Source organism: Dendropsophus ebraccatus, chromosome 4, assembly GCF_027789765.1.
Source record: "Dendropsophus ebraccatus isolate aDenEbr1 chromosome 4, aDenEbr1.pat, whole genome shotgun sequence".
In the NCBI taxonomy this organism is placed as follows: Eukaryota; Metazoa; Chordata; class Amphibia; order Anura; family Hylidae; genus Dendropsophus; species Dendropsophus ebraccatus.
In genome coordinates, this window is record NC_091457.1 from 108,825,083 (window position 1) to 108,850,304 (window position 25,222).

At 44.7% G+C, this 25,222-nt stretch overlaps 1 protein-coding gene across 7 annotated transcripts in view; it reads right to left on the minus strand.

The window, feature by feature from the left end:
- Window positions 1-1,897: 1,897 nt before the first annotated feature.
- The window catches only part of TMCC1 (transmembrane and coiled-coil domain family 1), a 94,369-nt gene continuing 71,044 nt past the window's right edge, over window positions 1,898-25,222 (minus strand). For 5 of the 7 annotated variants that reach the window (XM_069966674.1, XM_069966673.1, XM_069966675.1 and 2 more), the window contains 4 exons: window positions 8,422-8,682; window positions 6,991-7,685; window positions 4,815-4,950; window positions 1,898-3,634 (listed from right to left, as the gene is read on the minus strand). In XM_069966674.1, the coding sequence (XP_069822775.1) occupies window positions 3,320-3,634; window positions 4,815-4,950; window positions 6,991-7,685; window positions 8,422-8,682 (1,407 nt within the window). In that variant the 3' untranslated portion in view covers window positions 1,898-3,319. Of the gene's footprint in view, window positions 3,635-4,814; window positions 4,951-6,990; window positions 7,686-8,421; window positions 8,683-10,710; window positions 10,822-25,222 lie in introns of those variants that run through there. The other 2 variants (XM_069966678.1, XM_069966676.1) reach the window with 2 other exon arrangements.

A 25,222-nucleotide genomic window follows, 5' to 3' on the forward strand; every position in this document is an offset into this window, starting at 1 on the left:
CAGATAGCTGCTTTTAATCCAAGATCTGTCCTGGGGTCCGTTCGGCAGGTGATGCAGTTATTGTCCAAAAAAATATTTTTAAATTTGAAGCCCGTGCCAAACGGGAGTATCTGTGCCCTAACTTTGCACCACCCCTCTGTCCCTCCTCCCCACCCTCTTCATCATTAGGAATGCCACTGGAACATTTTCTACATGCTGAACACTGCACAGGTCCTTACCGATCTAGCCCATGTGCCGGGCTGACACAGGTGGGGAATAGGAGACAATCTGCCTGGAGCATTCCTAATGATGAGGAGGGTGGGGAGGCAGGACAGAGAGGTTGTGCAAAGTTAGGGCACAGATACTCCCATTTGGCACGGGGCTTCAAGTTTAAAAGTATTTATTTTAGGACAATAACTGCATCACCTGCCGAACGGACCGCAGGACAGATCTTGGATTAAAAGCAGCTATCCGAAGGTACAAGTGGTTTGGGGGGGGGGGGGGGGGTCAGATTGTGGGTACAGAGTCACTTTAACATGAATTGCAGCTGACATTTAACTGTTCTGCCAGCAGCCACCACTAGGGGGAGCTTGTATACAGATTTATATCGCTAGCATTGAGTTTAATGTGAATCGGACAGCTCTGCACAAGGGATAGAGCTGCATCACCCAGCAGTTAATTTATCGGGGGATACAGTTAACTATACCTTTATGGTTATAAAAGTGACTTTTTTTGTTGCAGAAAAACAGTCAAACTGGTGGTGCTGAGCTGCAGCATTCTTACCTTTCTGTTCTTCTGCAATGTTCAACTGATGTACAGGTCTCTGCTTCCAGCTCTGTCAATCACATCTTTGGTGTGGGCATTTCCATAATTATCGCTCGTACATCGCCCTGTGTAACTGAGTGATGGAATAAAAGGGCCGCATGAACAGCCCTCGCCATGGGGGTATTATTCATTATAGTATGGTAATAATGTTTAGTAAGAATATGGTGAGGTTATCCAGTCATTGTGTGGTGGTAATAGTCATCTATTATTATTTGGGGATATCCAAGTGCCAGGTTTTTGTACAGCATGGCTTAGTGCCCAGGACAGCGTGAGCTGTAAACAGGTCTGCAGTCCCTCTCTCTGCTTTCCTGACTAAAGCGGACATCTTTACCACCAAATAAAATAAACTTTAGCTGTAAACATGTCTGGTTCAATTAACCTCTTAATGACCATCAATACTCCTTTTTACAGTGGTCATTAGGAGGTTTTATTCTAGAACGTCCTTTTTTACAGTGCTCTAGAACAGCCACCATACAGGAGGTCATGTGACTGTGAAGGCGGCAGAAACTGTATTTTCATTCTTTGTTTTGCCATTTGCTTTATACACTGTTGCTGCCTCCATTATGTGATAGTTTTACTATTTTAATTTTTTCTCTTCAATCTTCAGGTTTTCTTTCTTCAGATTGACATTTCAGAGGCTTGGGAGCGAATAGCAAATTTTCCACAGTAACGGAGTTAACCTATAATTTTTCTTTTTCTTTGGGGGGGGGGCAATATTATATGTTGGGGGACCACTGTATGTATAAAGTAAAATTTCTGGGAGGTTTTGGGTTGCACTAGATTTCCATTGACATGGGAACCTGCAGTACAAATTTGGGAACAACCTTGAGTGCAATATTCTAGGCCACAACAGGGAGAAAACATGTAGGGATTTTTATGAACCTAAAAAAGTGTTGATCCAGCTATTGTGCTTATAATGTTACTATAGGTACCTTATGTCTGCTAGTGAGCTCTTTTTAAGTGTTCCCATGCTCTGTTGCCCAAGTCCAGTTTCTTTTTATACAATGATAGCTTCCACAATCCGATCACATTTATAACGTCACATGTTGGCAGATTTAACAGCTGCAGTTTACCAAAAATGACCAAACGTCTGTTTAAAAACATGACTTTTATTCAACAGGCCTTCCCCCCCCCACTCCAAATAATATTAATTAAAATATTAAACAGAATATAACAAACCTCCGTACACACAGCAGGAAGGGAACACTGTACCGAGTGAGTACTGCTTCCAGACACACCCACTCTGCGTCTCCCACAGACACCACTACTGCCTCCTAGTGGCTCTCAGCAGCACGAGCATTTCTTTAAAAAGTGCGAGCAATTGATTTCATGCCTTTCTCTACCAGAGGGTTTGGATAGTGGTGCTGCCACCCCTCTGTCAAAAAAACAATGGCTTCACTGCTACCGTAAAACATTAAAAAATAAGAATTCAAGGAACAACAAATAAAAACGACCAGAAATACTGCGCTCACATGTGTTTATACAAGGGGTGAGAAAGGCAGATGTCATGTCAAAACGACATCCTGAGCAGCAAAAGGGTTGAGTTCTTTATTCTTGTCTAAACTCCTCATCCTTGACTCCTGGCACAAACTTATGGTCGCCCCTCTTCTCACTCCTCCTGGAGTCATGACCACCTATCAACTTGAGGAATGTGTAGCTGTAGGCGTCTGTAATGCATCATATAGGGTGCTGCGTCCCGAGCTCTGCTTCAGCCAGGAAAAGGTTAATCAAATAGGGTGGGATGAGGGGAGAGACTTAAGTCCACAATTTCAATGGAAAGGCAGTTTAGACCTCACCTTCCCCTTTAACCCATCTGCCACCTATTGACCTCAAAGCTTTGTTAAAAGGTGCAAAATTTACCCCCACTCCCCGAGAGATGGATGCAATAAGGCACTTGGGAGAGCTGATGTTGCCTGGGTCAGGAAGATGGCAGAAGCAGGTTGGAGTGCCTTATTGCCACAACTCAGCGTCCACATCAGAAGTCCAGGTAACTCCCAGCATGTACTGCTGCAGTCAAAGCTGCCCCTGGACACGGACCCTGAAGGCACAGAACTGGGTTACAAGAAATTAAAGGAAGGGCAGGGCTTGGTGCTAGAATAGCAGAGCTAAAACATATTGTAGCAATTGTCCTTCAGTCATAGGGAGACCTCTCCCCAAAAAAGTAAAAACACATGAAAGTCCAAAATTCTCTCATATAATGTAAACAGTACACTCTCACATCCGACTGCCCCCCTCCCCCGAGATACTACAAGTCCTAAAGGGCAATCATCACTCATGTTGGGGGTTGGGTTGTTGCAAAATGCCCATTGTGAGCCTCCTGAATTTTAAGGCATGAGGAGGACAGGGCAGTGTGAATTGGCAGTTATCCAACTCAAAATGGCCTCAATTCGGAGACTATCCCTGCGATCAGAAACGGTATGACCCCCTAGGCACAATCCAGGAAGGCTCTCCTAAAGTATCTAAATAGAAAAAGACTGTACCATCCATGTCCAAATGTTGGGGGGTAAGAGTCTGGTTATCTTGGCGATGATAGCAGTCTCTCCAGATACCCAGAGAATGAATCAGAGTGTTTGTATAGGAGTGCAGCCAATAGGACCAGAAGCAATGTCCCCAACGTCCGGCCACGGGTCTTCAGTAAGGGGACCACGCAGTTAGCCACAGTGGACACAAACACCAGAAGCACGGCCATTAGAGCCAGCAAGATATTGATGAGTTTACCCAGCAGGTTTCGAGCCGTTGCATTCTCTAAGCCCTCCAGCTGGACCACCTGCTGCTGCTGTTGTTGAAGTTCCATTTTGGAGATCCTGGTCTGACAAGCTTCTAGTGCCTCCTAGAGGACAAAATATACTATGTTAGCTCAGATGCACGTCAGATGTGAGTCAGTCACAAACAGGTAAATGAGATCAAACTGAATCCTTTCCTATGTTACAAGCTATAGTATGGATGGACAATATAACTAGAATGAGTGTCCATGAACCACTATCTATGTGAACCCATAGCTGTAGCTCAGGCCATAATTCACACCAATATTATAGCATGAATTCCATTCACTGACAGCTACCAAAATGGAAGAAAATGTAGAGGAAAAGAAACGTAAAATTTACCAGAAAGTTTATGAACTTCTTATACAATATTAAGGTTTATTACCATAAAAGATGAGAATGTGCTAAGAAATGAACTGTTCTCTATACTGAATGCAAATAGGACTAAATAGGCAGCGACAGAGAGAAAGCATATATCTACTGGGAGTCAATTTAGTGTCATTTGCATTGTGTGCACTGGGGTTTATGGATGAATAGTAATGCAGTGGGGGTGTGAAGAGCTGCTCAAGGAGACAACTCCAGTTTCCATTTGCAGTGGTTTTTATCTCAGACACATAAAAACTATGACTTGGGGCTAAACTTCTGTAAGGACTGTATGTGGCTGCATATGTGCATTGTGGCATCTGGCTGAGATCGTTCATATCAACACCGGAATCACAGCCAAAATATTGCAGAGCATTCCATTACAGCAGCCACATGCAGATGAAATCACAACCACATGTAGTAACCAATGGACATTAAATTAAGCAGCCATTGGCCACAGCATAGGGAAATAATTTCATCTGATTCAACAAGCCTTAAGGCGAATGTACCATTTGGTACATTCGCTTTAACATGACCCACAGATAGATGCCAGTTTTTGAACCACGGCCCGGTTCCCGTGTACGGCGCGGGTACCGGGTCAGGGCCAGGTCTGCAGCACTGGAGGCGGGCCGAGCCGCCCCCAGTGGGAGGAATCCCTCTATGACGTGGCTCCATTGATTCTAACGGAGCCGCGTCATAGTGGGTGATGTTAAAGCGAATGTACCTGATGGTACATTCGCTGTAACATTAGAACGCAGCCTTACTGCAGACCTGAGTCAATGGATTCCCAGATAGAACATAAAGGCATCTAACATACAGGCCATCTAAGCCATCAGCACACATAGCTCGCCACTGCTGCCCTTTATTCTGTCCTTCTTCCATTACCTGTATGTCTCGCGCCCTCTCGTATGACTGGTAAGCGATCTTCTCTTCCATGCTGGCCAATTCCTGCTTTAAGTTGAGGATCTCATTCTGGTGAAGCTCAGTTAGGTCGTTCAGCTGCTCCTCCAGTCTCTCACATCTGATCAGAAAAGAAAAAACAAGACAAGGGAGATGACAAACTGTATCTGCAGATTTGGCAGTCAATAGAGCACAATGGGCACAACCTTTAAAGGGACTCTGTCACCTCACCCACCCTTCTCAAAACCCTAAACTAAAGTCATCTGTAAGTAGGAAATCTGTAATTTGTAGCTTTCTCCTCCTTTATATTTCCCCATTGTAAGCCTATAAACTGGGCATGTGGATGCATAGAGAGGACTACTAAGCTCAACAATATAATGGAGAGGACTACTTAGACTCTTTCATTTGTGGCTTATAGCAAAGGAATGCAAGAACATAGAAAGATACAAATTGCAGATATAGAATCAGCGTTGTATACTCTACTGATATATGATCTACTGAAAACTTTAGTTTAGCGGGTGTTTTGGAGGTGACAGAGTCCTTTTAAATGAGTTTTTTCCTTTACAAAATAGATTCTACCTAATACATATAGATGGTGAATGTATTAATATCAACTTGTTAATTATTTGTTATCAGGGCATGCTGGGAGATGTAATTTCACCACAGCTACAACTGAGAACAATACTAACTCCATGCATCCCAAAGTGACAAGTTATCTGTTGTTCCTACAAGTTACCAACAGGTGGAGCTCTGACCCCAGTTTATACTACGCTAAAAACTAAATGTAATTCAATTCACACATTCAACTGTGGATTTAAAAGCTTAGAGAAATGTCTAACTAATAAAAAGCCAGAGCTATTCATGTCAGAAAATTATAGATTTCTGAGCTGGGAATGTTAGACTGATAATCGATTCCTTTAAGGAGGGCACAGATAATTGGTCCAATAGAACTCTTTTAAAGGTACCAGAACCAGAGAAACGTCAGCAGTCTCTTGTGGGCTCAGAGAACAGGATGTGCTGCTATAATGATGGTGCTGTCGTGTAGGGATCACTGTGGCTGTAGATTAGGTTTTTATTAACTTGTATAAACACAGGAACAGTCCGGCACAAGATTACACAGAACATCATGTGCCAGGAGAAAAAATAAAGACATAAAAGTCATTATGTAATGTTAATGAGAGGATTAATCACACAGGTGAGTGCAGCGTCACCGCCTCATTACCAGACTACACACAGTGTACACACAAGTATAGTATATGGAAATGTACCACAGCAGAAGGTGGTGTCATCTGCTAATAAATATTTACATCAGTGGACAGTACACTCCTCTGCTGAAATAATCTGTGCTGCTGGCACAGCCTGTTCCGTGTAGCTCTCAGTCCTTGTTTAGGCTAACTTCCCACTATGTAAAAACAAAGGCCTTAAAGTGTTATTGGGTCTTCAGAAAAATACAACTTCTGTGGCATCACAGGTTTTGATTTGTCAGGGTCTGGGTATTCAGACTCTAGATAGAGCCTCATGCTTTTCTCTCCAAATCACTGCAGGAGTCAGGTTCTACAGCAAGTTTATGTAGCCTGGGCTGCAGACAGACAGGGAGGGCAGAGAGCCATGAGGTGAAGCTTTTGATGTCTATGTGAACCTTTGAGAGCAGTGCCCTTATCCTCCCAAAGACAGAGTTATATAGTGGAAGGAGCATGTTCCCTAAGCAGCACTGGGTATTTAAAGAGGTTGTCCAGGATTCTTCCAGGGCTGCAGGGGACATGTCAGTAATGTATACTTACCTGTATTGCTCAGCCAAAGCTGACTGGTTCCAGGCCGCCCACTCTCTACGTTTCAGCAACATCCACTGATGTGCTATTAACCACTGTGCTGAATGGCCGTTTCCAGGGAGCAGCATATCAGGTAATGTCACTGAAACGCTGACAACGGCCAAGAGCGGGTCGGCCAGGGAAACTGCAGCTGTGGCAGACCAAAACAGGTAAGTATAGATCCCTGTCATATCCGCCGCAGCCCTGGCACTAATAAATTGATGATTAACCCTGATCGCTAATCATCAATTTATCCCAGACAACCTCTTAAAAGGGGAGAGTAGTGTTAAATAACCCTATTGTCATCACATATCACATGTGGGGTAGAATGAGCAAATCCTGCAGTCTCTCACCTGTACCTTTCCTCTTGCAGTGACTGGAGGATGAAGGAGTAGTCACTTTGATACTGAGTCCTGAGTCCTTCCAGAGACTCCTCCAGTTGATTTTGGGTTTCCCGCATTTCCTGGATCTCGTGAATCACAACTTCAAATCCCATCAGTCCTTGCATATCCAAGGTGTTTGTTCTTGAGCTGCCCCCTCCTCCCCCACCAGGCCCCCCACTAGTACTGTTGGCACCCAGTGAGCCTGAAGTGGCACTAGAGCAGTCCTCCTCACTCCCATACTTAGGACTAGCCTGAAACATGTTGATAGGTGCCAGGCTCTTCCCATGCTGGAGTCCGTCCTCCCCTTGGGTGGAAGACAGGCCACCGGTATCGTCCAAAGATGAAATGTTGTCACTGCTGCCAAAGCGATTCCGTAACAAGGAGGCAATCTCCCGAGGCTTAGACACCACTGCACCTGCAGCTGAGTGGGTGGCCTGGGAGAAACTGGAAAGTCCACCCCTAACACTGTCCACCACCCCTTCACTGAAACCAGTTACTCTGGCCCCAACATCCTTCAGACCTTGATGCATATCTCTTAAGACATCTTTAGGTTGACGTGCGATTCCATTCTGTTCCACCTCACGAAGTTTGCGGTGGTAGTGCTCCAACTTCTTCTGCAGGTGGAGGATGTTCTGAGAAGACTTCTGGTTCTTCTTCTCAAACACCTAAGGAACACAGGAAAGAAGCACAATGTCTGAGGGGTGCAGCAGGAAACCTGATAGTAAACTTAGATACATTTTAGCTGCACGGACACTGTAGTAAACTATGAGGACAGAAGAGAGATTTCTGCTTCTCATGTGCTTAGCTCACAGATCATTGTCTGAACTGGATAGAACTAGAAAGAAGCTATTATGATCAAGCAGGATCTACTATACAGGGATGTGCAATTCTTGCAATTTAATGTCAATGTGTCAATGTGATTAATGTGGCATTTTAAGGATTTGATAAATTGGACGGGGGCATGTTGACACCCTTTCCTCCCGAAAGATTATTGGCACCTTTAAAATCTGGCAGCCAATATCAACCTTCCTAATAAAATAGCATGCTTCTTTGACTAAATTGGCATGTTGATGGGTCCCAGTTGTTGGCAGAGCTTATTGCTATAGCTAACCACAGGGTTTGCAGCATTAGGACACTCCATCTTCATGGCATAGACAAACTAAAACAACAATGCAATGTCCACTGTGCAGCCCCAACCTAGAGTATTTAATACTGATCATGACTATCAGAGTCATGGCAGATACCAGCTAAACTACAATATTCTGTCACCTGTGGCGTCATTGTGATGCTGGGTATTTCCTGACCATATATATACAGGACATATGAAAAGAGTTGCCCTGGATGGTCTAGTAACACTATGGGATTTTGCAGCGAGGCTATATTTCATGGTGGAGGTCTTACCTGCTTGATGCGTGCTCCCTGCTGTCTGTCCGCGTTGTTTGCCAGCTTCAAGTATTCAGCCACGTTGTCATCTCTGGCCGTTTGCTCGATCTTAATCTGTTCCGTCAGTTTCAAGATCTTCTGTTGCAGGTGCAGAATAGCAGCCTTAGTCCGCTGGGGGTCGGGTGTTCCGTCGACCGTGTCTGCGGCCAACATGCCGTCCATTCCTGAGGACACCATACTGGACGCCTGTGAGAGGCCTCCCCCTTCCAAACGATCGAGCTGTTAAAGATAAAATGATCACAATCCATCATGACGTCCAGAATTATATCCAGAATTTATAGCTGCTTTTGAGTAAGCAGAGTGACAACCAATATGGCTGTGTCACGGGTTACCACCCAGCTTTCCCCCAGTCCGACCTGCAAATCTGCCTAATAAAGCAGTCATATCTCCTGCAGCTAAACTGCCACATAACCAGGCAGAATCTGATGAACCATCCCACAGACATTTTAATAACTTGACAGATAGGATCTTACATTTACAGGAAACCAAACTGGATGACACTGGATTAAAAAACCCAGCAACATCCTTTATCTTCCTCCAAGGGTAAACTGGGATCTTTAGTTCTACACCAGCTGGTCAGAGACAGGTGACATGACCGACTCTGGATACAGCACTTCCAGTACATGAGATGAATGAAGACTGTAATTAGCTATGGGAAATTAGCTATTTAAAGCCACTGTCCCTCCCCCACTGCCAGTCATACTGGGAAAGCTAGGGAGATTTCACAGGCACTGTCCCTTTTCAGGAGAGACAGGGTTAACAGTGCATTTTGCTCAGAGGAGACGTCCCAGTAATTGTATTAGCAGTAGGGTGGGATTTTCTTGTCTCCGCTCTCCACCCCAGTGTAATCCTGTAAATCTCAGAGTGGTCAGTAGTCAAGAAGGTTGCAGGATGGATTAGAGGTACCAGGCCTCTGGATGAACAATGGGCCATTCTTAGCGGCCAGAAGGGGCCCTTTATAGAAGTCCCCAATAGGAGGGGGAATTTTAACTCTTTGTCTGCTGCTTATTCTCCCCTTTGCTAATAGTATGAAACAACTCGCAAGATTCTGAGAATTAACAGAAAGACTGAAACAAATGTCATTCATTAGGATCCATGATGTAACCTGAGATCAGTGTGCCCCAAACCATCTGCACAATGACGGTGGGATCTAAACAGCGTCAACCGGGCATAATTGCAGCACACTGCTCAGCATCACCGGGGCATAATGGCAGCACACTGATCAGCGTCATCCGGGCGCAATGGCAGCACACTGATCAGCGCCATCCGGGCGCAATGGCAGCACACTGATCAGCGTCACCCGGGCATAATGGCAGCACACTGATCAGCGTCATCCGGGCGCAATGGCAGCACACTGATCGGCGTCACCCGAGCGCAATGGCAGCACACTGATCGGCGTCACTCAGGCATAATGGCAGCACACTGATCAGCATCACCCAGGCATAATGGCAGCTCACTGATCAGCGTCACCCAGGCATAATAGCAGAACAATGATCAGCGTCACCCAGGCATAATAGTAGCACACTGATCAGCGTCACCCGGACATAATAGCAGCAGATTGATCAGCATTACCCTGGTATAATGGCAGCACACTGATCAGCGTCACCCAAGCATAATGGCAGCACACTGATCAGCGTCATCCGGGCATACTGGCAGCACACTGATCAGCGTCACCCAGGCATAATGGCAGCACACTGATCAGCGTCACCCAAGCATAATGGCAGCACACTGATCAGCGTCAACCAGGCATAATGGCAGCACACAGATCAGAGTCACCAAGTTATAATGGTAGCACGCGGATCAACGTCACCCGGGCATAGTGGCTGCGCTATGGCAGCACACTGGACAACTTTGAGCAAAGTGCAGACACACTGATCAGTCACACAAGTACAATGGCAGCACACACTGATCAAAGTTACCCAAGCACAACGGTGGCAGTGACAGATCGCTGCAATCCTGGAACAAATGCCACAAGCTGATCAAAGTGACCTGGGTACAATCACTGCATGTTAACTCTTCAAGCACCATCACGCCATGCTAACTTTTGTCTCTAGGGCATACATAAGGCACAGTGATCACAAACCCCGGGGAACAAAAGTTTCCCGGATCAATCACAGCAATCTGTTCTCACTCTCATGGCACAACCATCTCCTACTGATCACAACTACAGCCCTATAGTGACTATACACTGCCTGTACCCCTGACCCCCGTTCCCATAGCACAGTGTCCCCACTGCCGGCTCCTCACCTCCTGTTTGTGTAGTCTCAGTATTTTGTCCCAGTGCATATCTTGTCTCCGCCGGCTCCAGCATACCGGAGCACTCAGCTGCCTGTGCGCCTCAGAGAGGTATCTAACCACCTGAAAGTGTCAATCACAGGATGAGCTCCTGGCCCCTCCCCATGAGGCGGGAATGCCCCCGGGCAAGAGGTGAGCTAACCCTTTACTTCCCAGAGAGACCACAGCGAGTTTCACTGTCACATGAGTCAGATCTCACAGAACAGAGCAAATTGTACGGCCAATAGACACGGCATTAGAATTATTTCTTTCAGTACAATCAACTACTGTGAAGTGATCCTGAGCGGATGAAGGAAATACTGAACTGTTGTCTGACCCTTGTATAACGAAAAACACACACAGACCTAAGGGCTTATTCACACATTCAGAAAGTAACGCTTTTTTTATTGGGTTTTTCATATGACCGCAATGTATGATTGAACCCACATACTTCTCACAGTAGAATTTCATGCCTCCTCTGGTGCTCTGTTACAATGTATCATTGCTGGTAAAATTGATCAGTCTGGAGTCCAGACTCACAGAGGATTGTTTAGTCCAGATATAATTGTAACAAACCTTCAGCTGTGAAAGGAAGAGAATAGGAGGGTTTTGCAGACTGTCAATGTTCCTGGCGCAATAATGATCCTATTTACTGACAGCAAGCAGAGTAATTGAATAGTACAGTATATGAAATGTAGACAATGCTGCAGACGACAGTGGTTAATACTGCGTTTACACGGAACGATAATTCGCCCGATCGTACTATTAACGATGTCGGAGTAACTTTTTTTTTCATAACGATCAGCATTTAGACGGTACGATATATCGTACGGAAAATTCGTTTTGCGATCACTTAAGGCTATCTCGCACATAGGAAAAAAAAGCGGTGAACGACTGTTTACACAGAACGATATGCAAATTTTTTGCAAACGACGATTTTAGAACATGTTGTAAGATCAAAATGAACGATTTTTCGTTCGTCGTTTGATCGTTCGCAGCGTTTACACGTACGATTATCGTTCGAATTCGATCATTATCGTGTAAACGCAGCATAAGTGTTACTCATATGGAGCTGGGAACCGCTGGCGCCTGTCTGACATACTTGGAAGCACCCCACAGTATAATGTGTGACCCCAGCCTTCAGTATTCTCCCTTGGTTAATCCAGTCTATGTATGTTCCGGTGTGATAGTGGATTAATTCTGGGGTATAATCCGGTTACGCAAAGTATGGAAACAAAGTCTTCTTGGTATAGGGTTATATAATGTATAGGAACAATACGTCTTGTATTCCAAATCCCAATGCAATCCATAATCCAGGCACAACTAAAGACTGCGGCTCTCCAGCCCATGGGAAACAATGTTGGGAGCTGTAGTGTTACCATAAGTTACAGATGGGGGTTATTATATAAAGTGCAGATGGACTAACAGTTATGCCAGAAATGGGTCGGAGTTCAGAGCGTTCTGACCCCATTTTCTCAAATAAAGACTTTTTTTTCCCTTGGGGGATGTGGGCATAGCCCACCGCATTCTTGTGTGTCTGCCAACCTGCTCTCCGTCTCGTATAAAGCTTTTTCCCCCTATTGTATAACTGGCCATCACTGTGGACAAAAAATAAAAATCTGTCTCTGGGATTCTTTCCAGCCTGGCTTGGTGAAGTGTGAATGCTGCCCTTTGCCAGCAGGTTTCGGTCATTGAGGGATGACTGGACATTTAGGGAGTTACTACAACCCTCAGCTGTTGTGGTGGTGCCACATGGGAAGCAGCGCCCGCTTCACAATATATTGTTTCATGAGTGATGAATGACGGCCACAGACCCCAGTCTCTCTGGCAGCTGGAGATGACCAGCTGAGGTGGGGCCATTCACCTAATAGGGTTATATTCACACGCAGAAGGTTTGTTGTACAAAGGTTACATGAATAGGGCTTGCACGAATCCATCTATGTGCTGTAGAAAAAAAATTCTATTTAGATGAACGTAACTGATGATCAGTCACAGAGAGATCACGTGTGAACATACCCTAATGGTGCTAGAAGAGGAGCTGCTGATATCAGTCACGCATATAGATGGAAATGTTTCTAGAGGTTCTCAGCACTGGAGATATGTGATATACCACAGTGATTATGGAGGGTGAAAGGATTGTTCTGGAATCTGGACTTGGAATGGCTGATAACAGGGAACAATAGATTTTATATGAAACAAACTTTATAGAGAACTGCAAAGTGAGGGAATATTCTATAATGACCAGAAAGCGATGTCTACAAAGAAGATGCCTGTATGCTGGAAATGATTTGTTCGGTCAACATTATTAATCGTATTGGTTGGCGATCAGTGGTAGGTCCAAGCATAGTGGCTTTCACCGTTTTAATACACCTTGATATATTACATATTTTTCAGCTGGGGGTATGCTGACACTTGTAGTTCAGCTGCAGGCTCCATGTAGTTTTTACCTTCAGACTGTCTATAGCAACGTATATAACAGCAGGAGACTTCCATGTATTTAGGCATAGGGAATTTGCAAAGAAACACCAATAAGATTAACCTCCACGCCACTAATCTAATTCCTGGTGCAGTATTTACTTGTGGATTGGAAGGGCTGACTGGGTGGTTGAGGGTTAATAAAGTCTGTCCTGAAGAAACAGGGTTAAAAGAAACTAGTTCTCTCATGACATCATGGTGAGAGAGCACACAGCTCATCTTTATGGCATGAAAAGAGTGGTGGGGAGGGACTGCAGTCACAGCTGATACAAGAGGAGGAAGTGACTACCCCCTCCACAAGTATACATCATGAGTGCCCCAGGCAAACAGCAGATCCTACGTGTAAACATCCTGGAATCAGGACACCTACCCCGAAAGTGAGCGCACAATCCACACGTGCTGTTTACCTGATCTGCTGTAATTTACAGACACAGGCTCATAATACAATACAATCAGGCTGTGATAAGACAGCGCTCCACAAATACACAGCTCCCTCACCCCAGATATAAACAGCAGCCCTGTCTGGTCCCACAAACATACACAGCACCCATGTCTGATCCCCCAAATATATACAGCACCCCTGTCTGATCCCCCAAATATATACAGCACCCCTACCTGGTCCCCCAAATATAACCAGCACCCGTCTGATCCCCAAATATACACAGCGACCTGATCTCACAAATATACACAGCACCCGTCTGATCCCCCAAATATACACAGCACCTGTCTGATCCCCCAAATATACACAGCACCTGTATGATCCCGCAAATATACACAGCCACCCTGATCTCACAAATATACACAGCACCCGTCTGATCCCCCAAATATACACAGCGACCCTGATCTCACAAATATACACAGCACTCGTCTGATTCCCCAAATATACACAGCACCCGTCTGATCCCCCAAATATACACAGCACCTGTCTGATCCCGCAAATATACACAGCCACCCTGATCTCACAAATATACACAGCACCCGTCTGATCCCCCAAATATACACAGCCACCCTGATCCCCCAAATATACACAGCGACCCTGATCTCACAAATATACACAGCACCCGTCTGATCCCCCAAATATACACAGCACCCGTCTGATCCCCCAAACATACACAGCACCCTATCTGATCCCTCAAAAATCTACACAGCATTTCAGCCTGACCCCCCAAATACACAGCGTCCCCTACCTGATCCCCCAAATATACATAGCAGCTCTGCAAATATACACAGCTCTCCTGCCTGACTCCCCTAATATACACACACTGCACCCATAACCATACACACACACACAGCACTCCTGACCGTATTTCCATATAAACCAACAAAACACAGTAATCACTGAACTCAAGGAGATCAGTGAAAAAACTCCAATGAAGTACTCAATCAACAGTCTCCACTGATGACCCCAAAATATTAAATATGCAAAACAAGAGTCTGTGGAGTCTCGGTTGCAAGTCTCAAAACACGGGATAGCCAGATATCCCTAGCCTGTTGCCACGGGGTGCCTCCATGATAGGGAGAGCACCACACCACCCTGACAGCCCCTTAAGTCAGTTGCTACTATTGGAACATAAATAAGGAAACAACAGGGTGGCCCCTTTTTGTCAACGTCCAACTCAAGGCGCGAGGATTGCGATCATGACAAGGGCTTGCCAAGGCAGGCTTCCATCCACAGACAGCCGTTTCGGGGTATTTGCCCCCAGTCAGTGTGGAGCAGGATTCTGGCTGGTTGGGGCAATAGCAAATCGACCAACAAAACACAGTAATCACTGAAGGGGCCACCCTGTTGTTTCCGAGTGGGGCTTAAGGGGCTATCTATCAAGGTGGTGTGGTGCTCTCCCCATCACGGAGGCACCCTGTGGCAACAGGCTAAAGATATCTGGCTATCCCGTGTTTTGAGACTCGCAACCGAGGCTCCACGGACTCTTGTTTTGCATGTTCGTATTTCCATATACACACACAAAGCACCCCTGACCATATTTCCATATATATATATATATATATATATATATATATATATATATATATATATATACATACACACACACACACACACACACACACACAAACACACAGCACCCCTAACCATACTTCCATATACACACACTGCACCCATAACCATACTTCCATATACACACACACACTGCACCCATAACCATACTTCCACATACACACAAAGCACCCCAGACAATACTTCCATATATACACACAGCACCCCTAACCATACTTCCATATATATACACACACACTGCACCCATAACCATACTTCAATACACACACAGCACTCCTTACCATATTTCCATATACACACACAGAACCCCTGACAAACTTCTATACACACACACACAGCACCCCATACCATACTTGTATACACACACACACACAGCACCCCTGACCATACTTCCATACACACACACACACAGCACCCCTGACCATATTTCCATACACACACACAGCACCCCTGACCATATTTCCATACACACACACAGCACCCCTGACCATACTTCTATACACACACAGCACCCCTGACCATACTTCCATATACACACACACACACACACACACACACAGAACCCCTGACCATACTTCCATATACACACACACAGCACCCCTGACCATACTTCCATATACACACACACACACACACACACACACACACACACACACAGCACCCCTGCCCATACTTCTATACACACACACACACAGAACCCCTGACCATACTTCCATATACACACACACAGCACCCCTGCCCATACTTCCATATACACACACACACACACACACACACAGCACCCCTGCCCATACTTCTATACACACACACACACACACACACACAACACCCCTGACCATACTTCTATACACACACAGCACCCCTGACCATACTTCCATACACACACACACACAGCACCCCTGACCATACTTCTATACACACACAGCACCCCTGACCATACTTCCATATACACACACATAGCACCCCTGACCATACTTCCATATACACACACACACACACACAGAACCCCTGACCATACTTCCATACACACACACACACACACACACACAACCCCTGACCATACTTCCATACACACACACACACAGAACACCTGACCATATTTCCATTTCAAGTGCACAAAAGGGTGACAAAAACCATAGGAATATTCCCACCATGTACAGGTTGATGGGAGTAAAATTGGCAGTGTGCTACTGTAACCTTAAATACAGCTAGGCAGGCGGCCTGGCAGGTTGGGTGCAGCTCTCACATAGGACGTGACATACAGGCAGCATATGTTTACTCCAGAGAGTCAACACTTGAGTAAGATCCCACTAGTCTTAGGCTATGCTCACACTGCGTATGAATCCGTCCGTAGTGCGAACTGCGAATATACGCACGTAGTTTTGAGGTTGATGCGTTCGCTTGAAAGTATACGATATACGGCCGCACAATGCACACTACGTATGAGCTTACGGCCGGATCGTATACAGCGCCGTGAAAAATGAACAAGACCATTGTTTGAGGACGGAAATGTTGAAACTCACGGCCGTGGATTTACATGCGGTTGAACTTAATTTTTCGATCCAAAAGGTGTGTGGCACATGTACGGCAGCGTAAGACCTGCGAACGGATTCGTACGCAGTGTGAACATAGCCTCATGGTGAGTTTACACAGGCAGATTTATCTGACAGATTTTGGAAGCCAAAACCAGGAATGGATTTGAAAAGAGGAGAAATCTCAGTCTTTTATGACCCGTTCCCTGTTTATGGTCTGTTCCTGGCTTTGGCTTCAAAAATCTGTCAGATAAATCTGCCTGTGTAAACGCACCATTATGCACACATGCCATCACCAACAACCTCATACCAGCTGCCATAAATCACTGCAGATGCTGCCACTGACGGGTTAGATATGTTAGGATATTAGATTTATTACCCATAATGGCAGCCACATCAAGTAACAACTTGGTGAATTTAAAATGGTTTTTCTGGCCAATATTTACTTATGAGCTATCCACAGGACACAAGGACTGAGGAAGGTGCCAAATCTATTAAAGTGGTTTTCCAGAGAAGAGGCTATTGACGGCATAGGCCACCAATAACTAGTGTGAATATGTGCTGAGGCCACAGTAACATGGCGACGACATTACACAGTCGTATGGTGCCAAATGCTTCCAGACCATTTTCCCATTTTCTGTGTTTAGTGGTACCTCGGTTTTCAAACTCGATTGGTTCGGGAAGGCAGTTTGAGAACCGAGCAGTGTCTTCCTATAGGGAATAATGTAATTGTGTTTAATTGGTTCCAGCACCCACCAATAATCACCTACAGTACCCATATATTACATTGAAAAGTGCCCAGTTTAATCTATAAAGTACATTATACTGCAGCACTATACTGTACAGGACATTACAGAGCAGCACTATATACTGTACAGGACATTACAGAGCAGCACTATACTGTACAGGACATTACAGAGCAGCACTATACTGTACAGGACATTACAGAGCAGCACTATATACTGTACAGGACATTACAGAGCAGTACTATACTGTACAGGACATTACAGAGCAGCACTATACTGTACAGTACATTACAGAGCAGCACTATATACTGTACAGGACATTACAGAGCAGCACTATATACTGTACAGGACATTACAGAGCAGCACTATACTGTACAGGACATTACAGAGCAGCACTATACTGTACAGGACATTACAGAGCAGTACTATACTGTACAGGACATTACAGAGCAGCACTATACACTGTACAGGACATTACAGAGCAGCACTATATATTGTACAGGACATTACAGAGCAGCACTATATTGTACAGTACATTAGACACATTAGAATTAGAATGTTTCTACATTCAACAGAACCAGCAATTATAGTACAGTAGTCACTAACTCCTCACTCATCCTTTACTGTATAGAGTCCCCCCCCCCCCATCCCATCCCAGCACTGTAACAGATGGGAGATGGTGGTGCATTGCCTGTACTACTTCTGTACTGTATATACTCTCCAGCAGTATTATACAGCACTGTACTGTATGTAAAGCCTCATCAGTGCTAAATTTACAAGGTACAACCCACCATCCACGCTCACAAAAACGTTCAGATACTAAGTACTTCAAGACTGGGGGCCCGAAAAGTGTTTAAGAACTAAGCAAGAGTTTGAGAACCGAAGCAAACTTTCCTTCAAAATACAGTTTGAGTTCCAAGCAGTTTGAGAACCAAGGTACCACCGTATTATGTTCTTTAACTCAAGACCATTGTGTGAGATATTGATCATATGCTCCGTCACATGATATGCAGCTTTGTGATACTGGTGAGAAGCAGAGGCCTAGGCCCACATTAAACACATTTGCCTTGGAGAAGAAGAGACCTTGTTGCCACTAGCAAACAGAGATCATCACCAGACTAAAGAATGGCGAATCTATGGTGTCAGGGTCCTAAGTTTAAACCCAATTCAATTCTGTATGGAGTTATATGCACTCTCTGTGTTGGCATGGGTTTCCTCTGGGGACTGATGGGTTAACTGGATTCCTATGATATTGGACTTACTGAGTCTGTGCCTGAAAGTATACGGCAAACCTCAGGTAGAACAGAGAATGATGTGAACGGGCACAATGTCTGTAAAGCGACATAGAATATGTTGCCACTAGAGATGAACGAACCGGGTTAGGGTTTGAGTCCATCCGAACCCGAACGTTCGGTATTTGGTTAGCTGGGGCTGCTGAACTTGGATAAAGCTCTGAGGTTGTCTGGAAAACATGGATACAGCCAATGACTATATCCATGATTTCCACATAGCCATAGGGCTTTATCCAAGTTCAGCAGCCATCGCAAATCAAATGCCGAAAGTTCGGGTTCGGATGGAAACGAGCATGCTCCAGGTTCGCTCATCTCTAGTTGCCACTATATAAGCAAATAAATAAAAAATGCAGCCGTTTTTGTTGATAAGGTTAATAAACTTGACTGTCTTCATAAACTCACTAGGCTGTATCATGCCCCAGGCCTCTGGATCCTGTAGCTCGGGTTTGTGTAATGGCAAACTTTAAGGAAAGAAAGAAGGTAGAAAAAAATATATGCTCTATAAAAACAGCAAACATGGAAAATGGCTGGCAGGTTAATGAGATGCGTGTTCACGGCCGGGCACATGCCTCTAATCTTACAGATGACATGTCTGTGAAGGCAGGCAGAGATGGATGTCCATGGAAAGCCTGCAGGCAAACCTTCTAAAATCACACTTCCTGACAAGTCAATCTTTAAGAAAGTGATACCTATGGGGGTTCAGGATTTAGCGCCTGGAACTAAGATGGGGTGCAAATTAGATGAGAAAGAAAAACAATGGGCGAGATAAAAGACAGTTCACAATAAAACTTGTAAACAGTGAAGCAGTTACCCAAAGCAACCAATCAGATTTTCAGCTTTCATCTGGTTGGGCAACTCCGCCACTGGAAAGGCGGTGACAACCACCAGTTCTTCAAGGGAAACAAATATAAATAATATTTGTTTTTTTATATTGCCTATTTATTGAGGGCACTGAATGGCAGCTCCAATGCTCCTGGCACAAACGGCAAGTTTATGTATGATGGATGCCACAAAGATATACTCTACAGTGATGAGCGAGTCCCCGGTGTATGACCCCACAAGAGCCTGACCCCACAAGAGCCTGACCCCATATACAGTGACAGGATTTACACTTCTGGTTTAGCCTCCAGAGCAGGATATATCATGTGTATCGGTTACACCAGGACAATAGAGTCTCAGTCTCAGATACACTGCTACGCCCGAGCTCAGGGTAACAGACAGAGCCGCAAGGGAAGATGACTTCAGTGTATAAATGCCTGACACTACATAGAAATGTACAAAGACTTATTCACAATGGTATACGGAGCTGCATTTATCTAAAACAAATTACCTGGGGGCAGGGAACCTTTCTCAGAGTTGTGGACCGAGAGCCCTGTATGCCCTGCACGTGAACTGGAAAAACCCACAAGTGAAAAATGGCCAATGTGCGCTGCAAATGCATGCAACTGCTGAAAAAGAACAGCACACCTGTGTGGGCCAAAGGTCAATGTCAACGCAATAGGATCAGAGCGGAGGGGTCATTGGTCTGTAATCTATTTCAGATTATTACCATGTACAGCACTGTTAACACAATGAAGACTACAACCCCTATAACCCCTGATCGGTGGAGGTGTTGCAGGGATGCAAACAAGTGTGTGAAATCTGCAGCGCAGTGATCTCCAACTGCTGCAAAACTGCAACTTCTAGTATACCCTGGCAGAGGGGCATGCTGGGAGCTTTATTTTTGTAATAGCTGGAGAGACACACGTTGGAGATCACTCCCTTAAAGACACAAATGTGAGAGTGTGATAGAAAGTAATCATCACTTCTCGGCTTCCCGGATCACACACAGATTCTCCTGAGGCCTGAATACAGTACCAGCACTTACACGTTTATATGGCTTTTTAGACACATTTTCACATTACTGGGGGAGGCGGCAGCTGACTTTTTTTTTTTTAACCAAGTCAAATAGAACACTGCAAATGGTGCGAGGTACGTACCTCACGTCTCTGGAATGTCACAGACTCATAGTAAATTGATGGCTGCAAAATGCCTGCCAGACTGGCACAACGTATAAATCTATCTAGGTTAAAAAAAATTGTTTTGTGATTTCCGGGATAGTTGGGCGACAGCCATAAAGGTCACTAGACCAAACTCACATAAGGCCACTCTGACTAGATAGACAGTATATAAATGCATACATAGATCGCATTACCATTCAGGACTTGGAGCGGCCATCTGGACGTCCTTCTCAGCCAATCAGTGCGCTGACCCGCCGCAGCCGCTGATTGGCTGAGCAGGACGTCGAGACCACAGGAGCCCCCGAAGTATGGACCAGTACTGTTTGTAGGGGGCTGCCTTTTACTTACTCGCAGCAGGATGACAATCCCGCTGTGAGTATGTAATCTCATTAAAAGTGACAGAAAAGGACCCACAGCGGATTTCGCTGCAAACTTGCAGCGTGAAATCCGCTGCGGATCCGTTACGTGTGAACCCACCTAAAACGTGTTTTTTTCAACCTCAGTCTGAAAATCTGAAAAAAAAAAAATGTATGAATGTAAATTGCAAACCACCACATGTACTGTTGATTTAAATTTTAAAAGTTATAACGACAGTAACACTTTAATGTGCTGCAGATTTTTTATTTGCTGCAGCTATTTATTTAATTTAAATAAATCTGTAGCATAAAATCCACAGTGTGAAATCCACAGCAAATGAAGTATGTGTGAACATAGACTAGGGGTGATTCACACTTGGCATTTTTTCCAGAAAGAAAATGCCATGGTTGACACGTGGCATGGTTTTTCTGCCAAATCAATGTATCCAGATTTTAGCAAGGAGCCAATAGGGAACTATAAATTGATAAACCTATAATACTTTCCAACACAAAGCATGTTGTAATTATCAAATTGTTTTTCACCTCTTTGTAGCTTTCCCTCCCATAGACCTTAAAAAGAACCCATTGTCAGCTTTTATACAAACATTGTATAATATAATTCCTTAGCCTAATTTAGAAGACAACCCTTATTTCAACCCAAGGCTCCAGCGCTGAAATAAAGGCTTTAGAAGATTTATGCATTTTAGGATGAGCATATTGGAGTGAGCATTTACATGCAGGAGTAGGGGGCGGTAGGACAGAAGGGGTTGAATTGTTGCTGGGCCTCTGCAGCCCAGGTAACGCCCTGTGGGCTTTAGCTCCTAATTTTCACAAAGCTTCTAAAGCTTATATCTCAGCGCTGGAGCGGAAGACTGAATAAAAGAGTTATATCTTCTTATTCAGGTTAAGAAGCCCTATTGTACAGTGACTTTACTTCAGTCAGCAAAATGGCTCACCTAGACACACTAGAATCATACCTCTGATCACGTGACCATACGAACGGCATCATGTCAATTCCCGCCCTCATTCTGAGTGAACTATTATTGGAGCAGCAGAAATAAATGCATCCTATTATAAGAATAATCATATCCCAGCATGCTTCACTCCAGCTGATTCAGACTGAGGAATGATGACGTTAATGTGGGCGGGGCTTCTGTGAACCACCACGTATAGACGAGTCAGACAAGATTAAGCAGTAATAATCGCTTGTGTTATAACACCTAATGTTCTAGGAATTCATTTAGGATGAGCCGCTCCTTATAATTGCAGATGTACAGACAGTTCTCCCTGCTACATATGGAAACACAATATATATGTACTGTAAATGTACACTGCACCTGATCCTGCCCTTTACCTGTAGTTACTACTATTAGGTCACGCGGCGATAATAACATTCATTATAAGATTTATTATGTATGTGGATGTCCGGTAGTGGTCCTAGTCATTATAAATAGGTAACTGCTCTGATACTAATTCTCTTCCTTGTCGGCTGCAGCTCATGGGAACACGGCCATGATTAGTGACCGCGTTATGTATTGGAGTCTGAGGTATGGCGACTGCCACCTCCGGCTGTTCTGCCACTACACCATGCAACTCGGCTTTGTTAGGTTACTGTTATGGCAATTACTATGACATAGCTGTTTCTCTACAGCAGCATAGGCTCTGTTTAAAATTTTTGCATCCCGTGGAAAATGGCAATCTCAGGTTCCAGCTGCATAGCGCAGTGTGTAAGAGCAGCCTAGGCCTGGCAATGCCAATCACTTTGTAAGGCACACACAGACTATTCAGGTTTTAAACACAACAAAAACATGAAGGTGAGAACCCAGCCTTAGGGTATACTAACACAGCATATTTTTCGTGCATATACCGAAGCGTGTTCCGTGTCAGAATGTGCATGAAAATCACATGTAATATGCATGATATTGTTCTTATTGGGAATACGTGCCATAGTTCACACTGCAAACTAATTTGTGTCATAGAAAATACAAAAACATGTGACACATTCTCCACAAACATGCTGGGTATTCCAGATATGGATTAGACCCGCTAAGAGAAAAATATTTCAAGTCCTAAACCACGGCAAAATCAGGGTCCGAAATCTACGTATATACCTAAGAGTTGTGCTGTGTATTGTAGCCTACGCCTGTGTTCACACACAGTCAGTTTGTCCGAGACAAAAACTGATTACACCAATCACAGCCCAGCTTTCATTTTTTTATATTGCTCTGGTAACATGAAAGCTGAGCTGTGATTGGTTGCTATGTGCATTTCATACAGTTTTTGTCTCAGACAGATTGATGAATCTAGGCCAGTATTTCAATAATATCTGGGCCAGTGTTTCAAGCCAAAAACCAGGAATGAAGCCAACACACATAAAGACTATAATGGAAAGCTTTGCCCCTTTCCTATGTTTTAGATCCACTCCTGGTTTTGGCTGAAAACACTGACCATCCTATGGCCATCCGTACTCTGTCCGCACAGAACTTATTTCCAGTATATCACCAAAATTAATAACTCAAAAAAGTGTTGTTATTCTAGCAATAAACAATAAGACCACCCTAATAGCCCCCACAGGGTCACCCAACTTTCCTGGATTATTGATGAGATAAAGAGGAATTACATGTATCCCTGTATGAATTCCAATATCTTGGACCCTTTTTGTACACTTCACTTTCCAGATGTAAATATAAAATATTGTCCGTCATATCCCTGCAGGCAGCACTAAATATTCCAATAAAGTCACATATCTGCTCCCGGCCATCGCTTGTAATTGTAGAAATGGCCGAATAGCGGCTTCAGGGTCGGAGACAGCCTGGGATAATACCTCGCATCCACAGCAGCTGCAGTCGTGGGCGCTCTATCTAATAACTGTGATGTCGGAGATGCCTCGACCCATCCCAGTTGTTTAAACAGATTTCTTGCCAAAGTAAGCAGCGCAATGTTTACAGATCTGGAAGTGTGTGCTCGGCTATTTATGAGCGATGGCTTATGCAAAAATAACTAAGGAGATGCTGCATACCCAGACTTACAGCAATCCTCAGCCATGTAACCACCAAATGGTGTGACAGAACATGCACGCGTTTGGAGCCACGCAACTTTTTATCGCTTGAGTCACTCTGCAATGGAACAAAATGGAGAATGCTGGTGTCCCATATCTCTCTGTACTTTAATAACGTGCAGTGACGGGCATGCATAGGTATGGTGCGATTCGCTCGTCAGTATAGGGTGTATGGGGCTGTGCTGAGACTCGGTGTAGATAGGGGGTCAGGTGTGATGGAAAAATCACTACTCGACCCCTTCATTCTTGGAGAGGTAAACCACCACCAAAGCAGTCTTACTGCAGCTTACCCCTCCACTCCCTATAGGCAACACAGCAACACATGCTGCACGTTTCTGTTTTTGAGGATGGGAGAGATAACTTATCAATAAGGCAGCAGCAGCAAACAGGTGAGTGCAGGGGAGGCCGCGGGGAGCTGTCAGGGGGCTGCCCGGGTGATCGCTAGATCGTCCAGGCAGCCCATAGAGGATAGCTACGGTCTGCTGCCGCTGCTTCTGTTCCACAGAGCGACAGCAGCAGATCACTGCTATCACAGTTGTTTGCTGCAACGATCAGCCGACATGAATGATTATCGTCCGACAATCGTTCCGTGGAATAGAGCCTTAAAGTGTCACTGTCGTGAATTTTTTTTTTGCAGAAATCAATAGTCCAGGCGATTTTAAGAAACTTTGTAATTGGGTTTATTATCCGAAAAATGCATTTTTATCATGAAAAAGCAGTTTGAAGCTCTCCCCCCTGTCTTCATTGTTCTCCTATGGAGAGAGCTAAAGAAAAGACCAAAACAGGACAACAAAGAGTTAATCTACAAATCCCTCACGGGATATCTCCTGTGACAGTCACCAGTGACCTGTCTGAGCTCGGATTACAGCTGTCACCCAGCTCCGTGCCTGTAATCCTCTGTTATCTGCTTTCTGCTGCCGGCTAACTCCCTCCTTCCTCCTCCCCCCTCCCCTCTCCCTAGAGCAGACAGGGTACGACTCCTGCAACAAGTCACAATTTTCAGATTTTTCAGAGT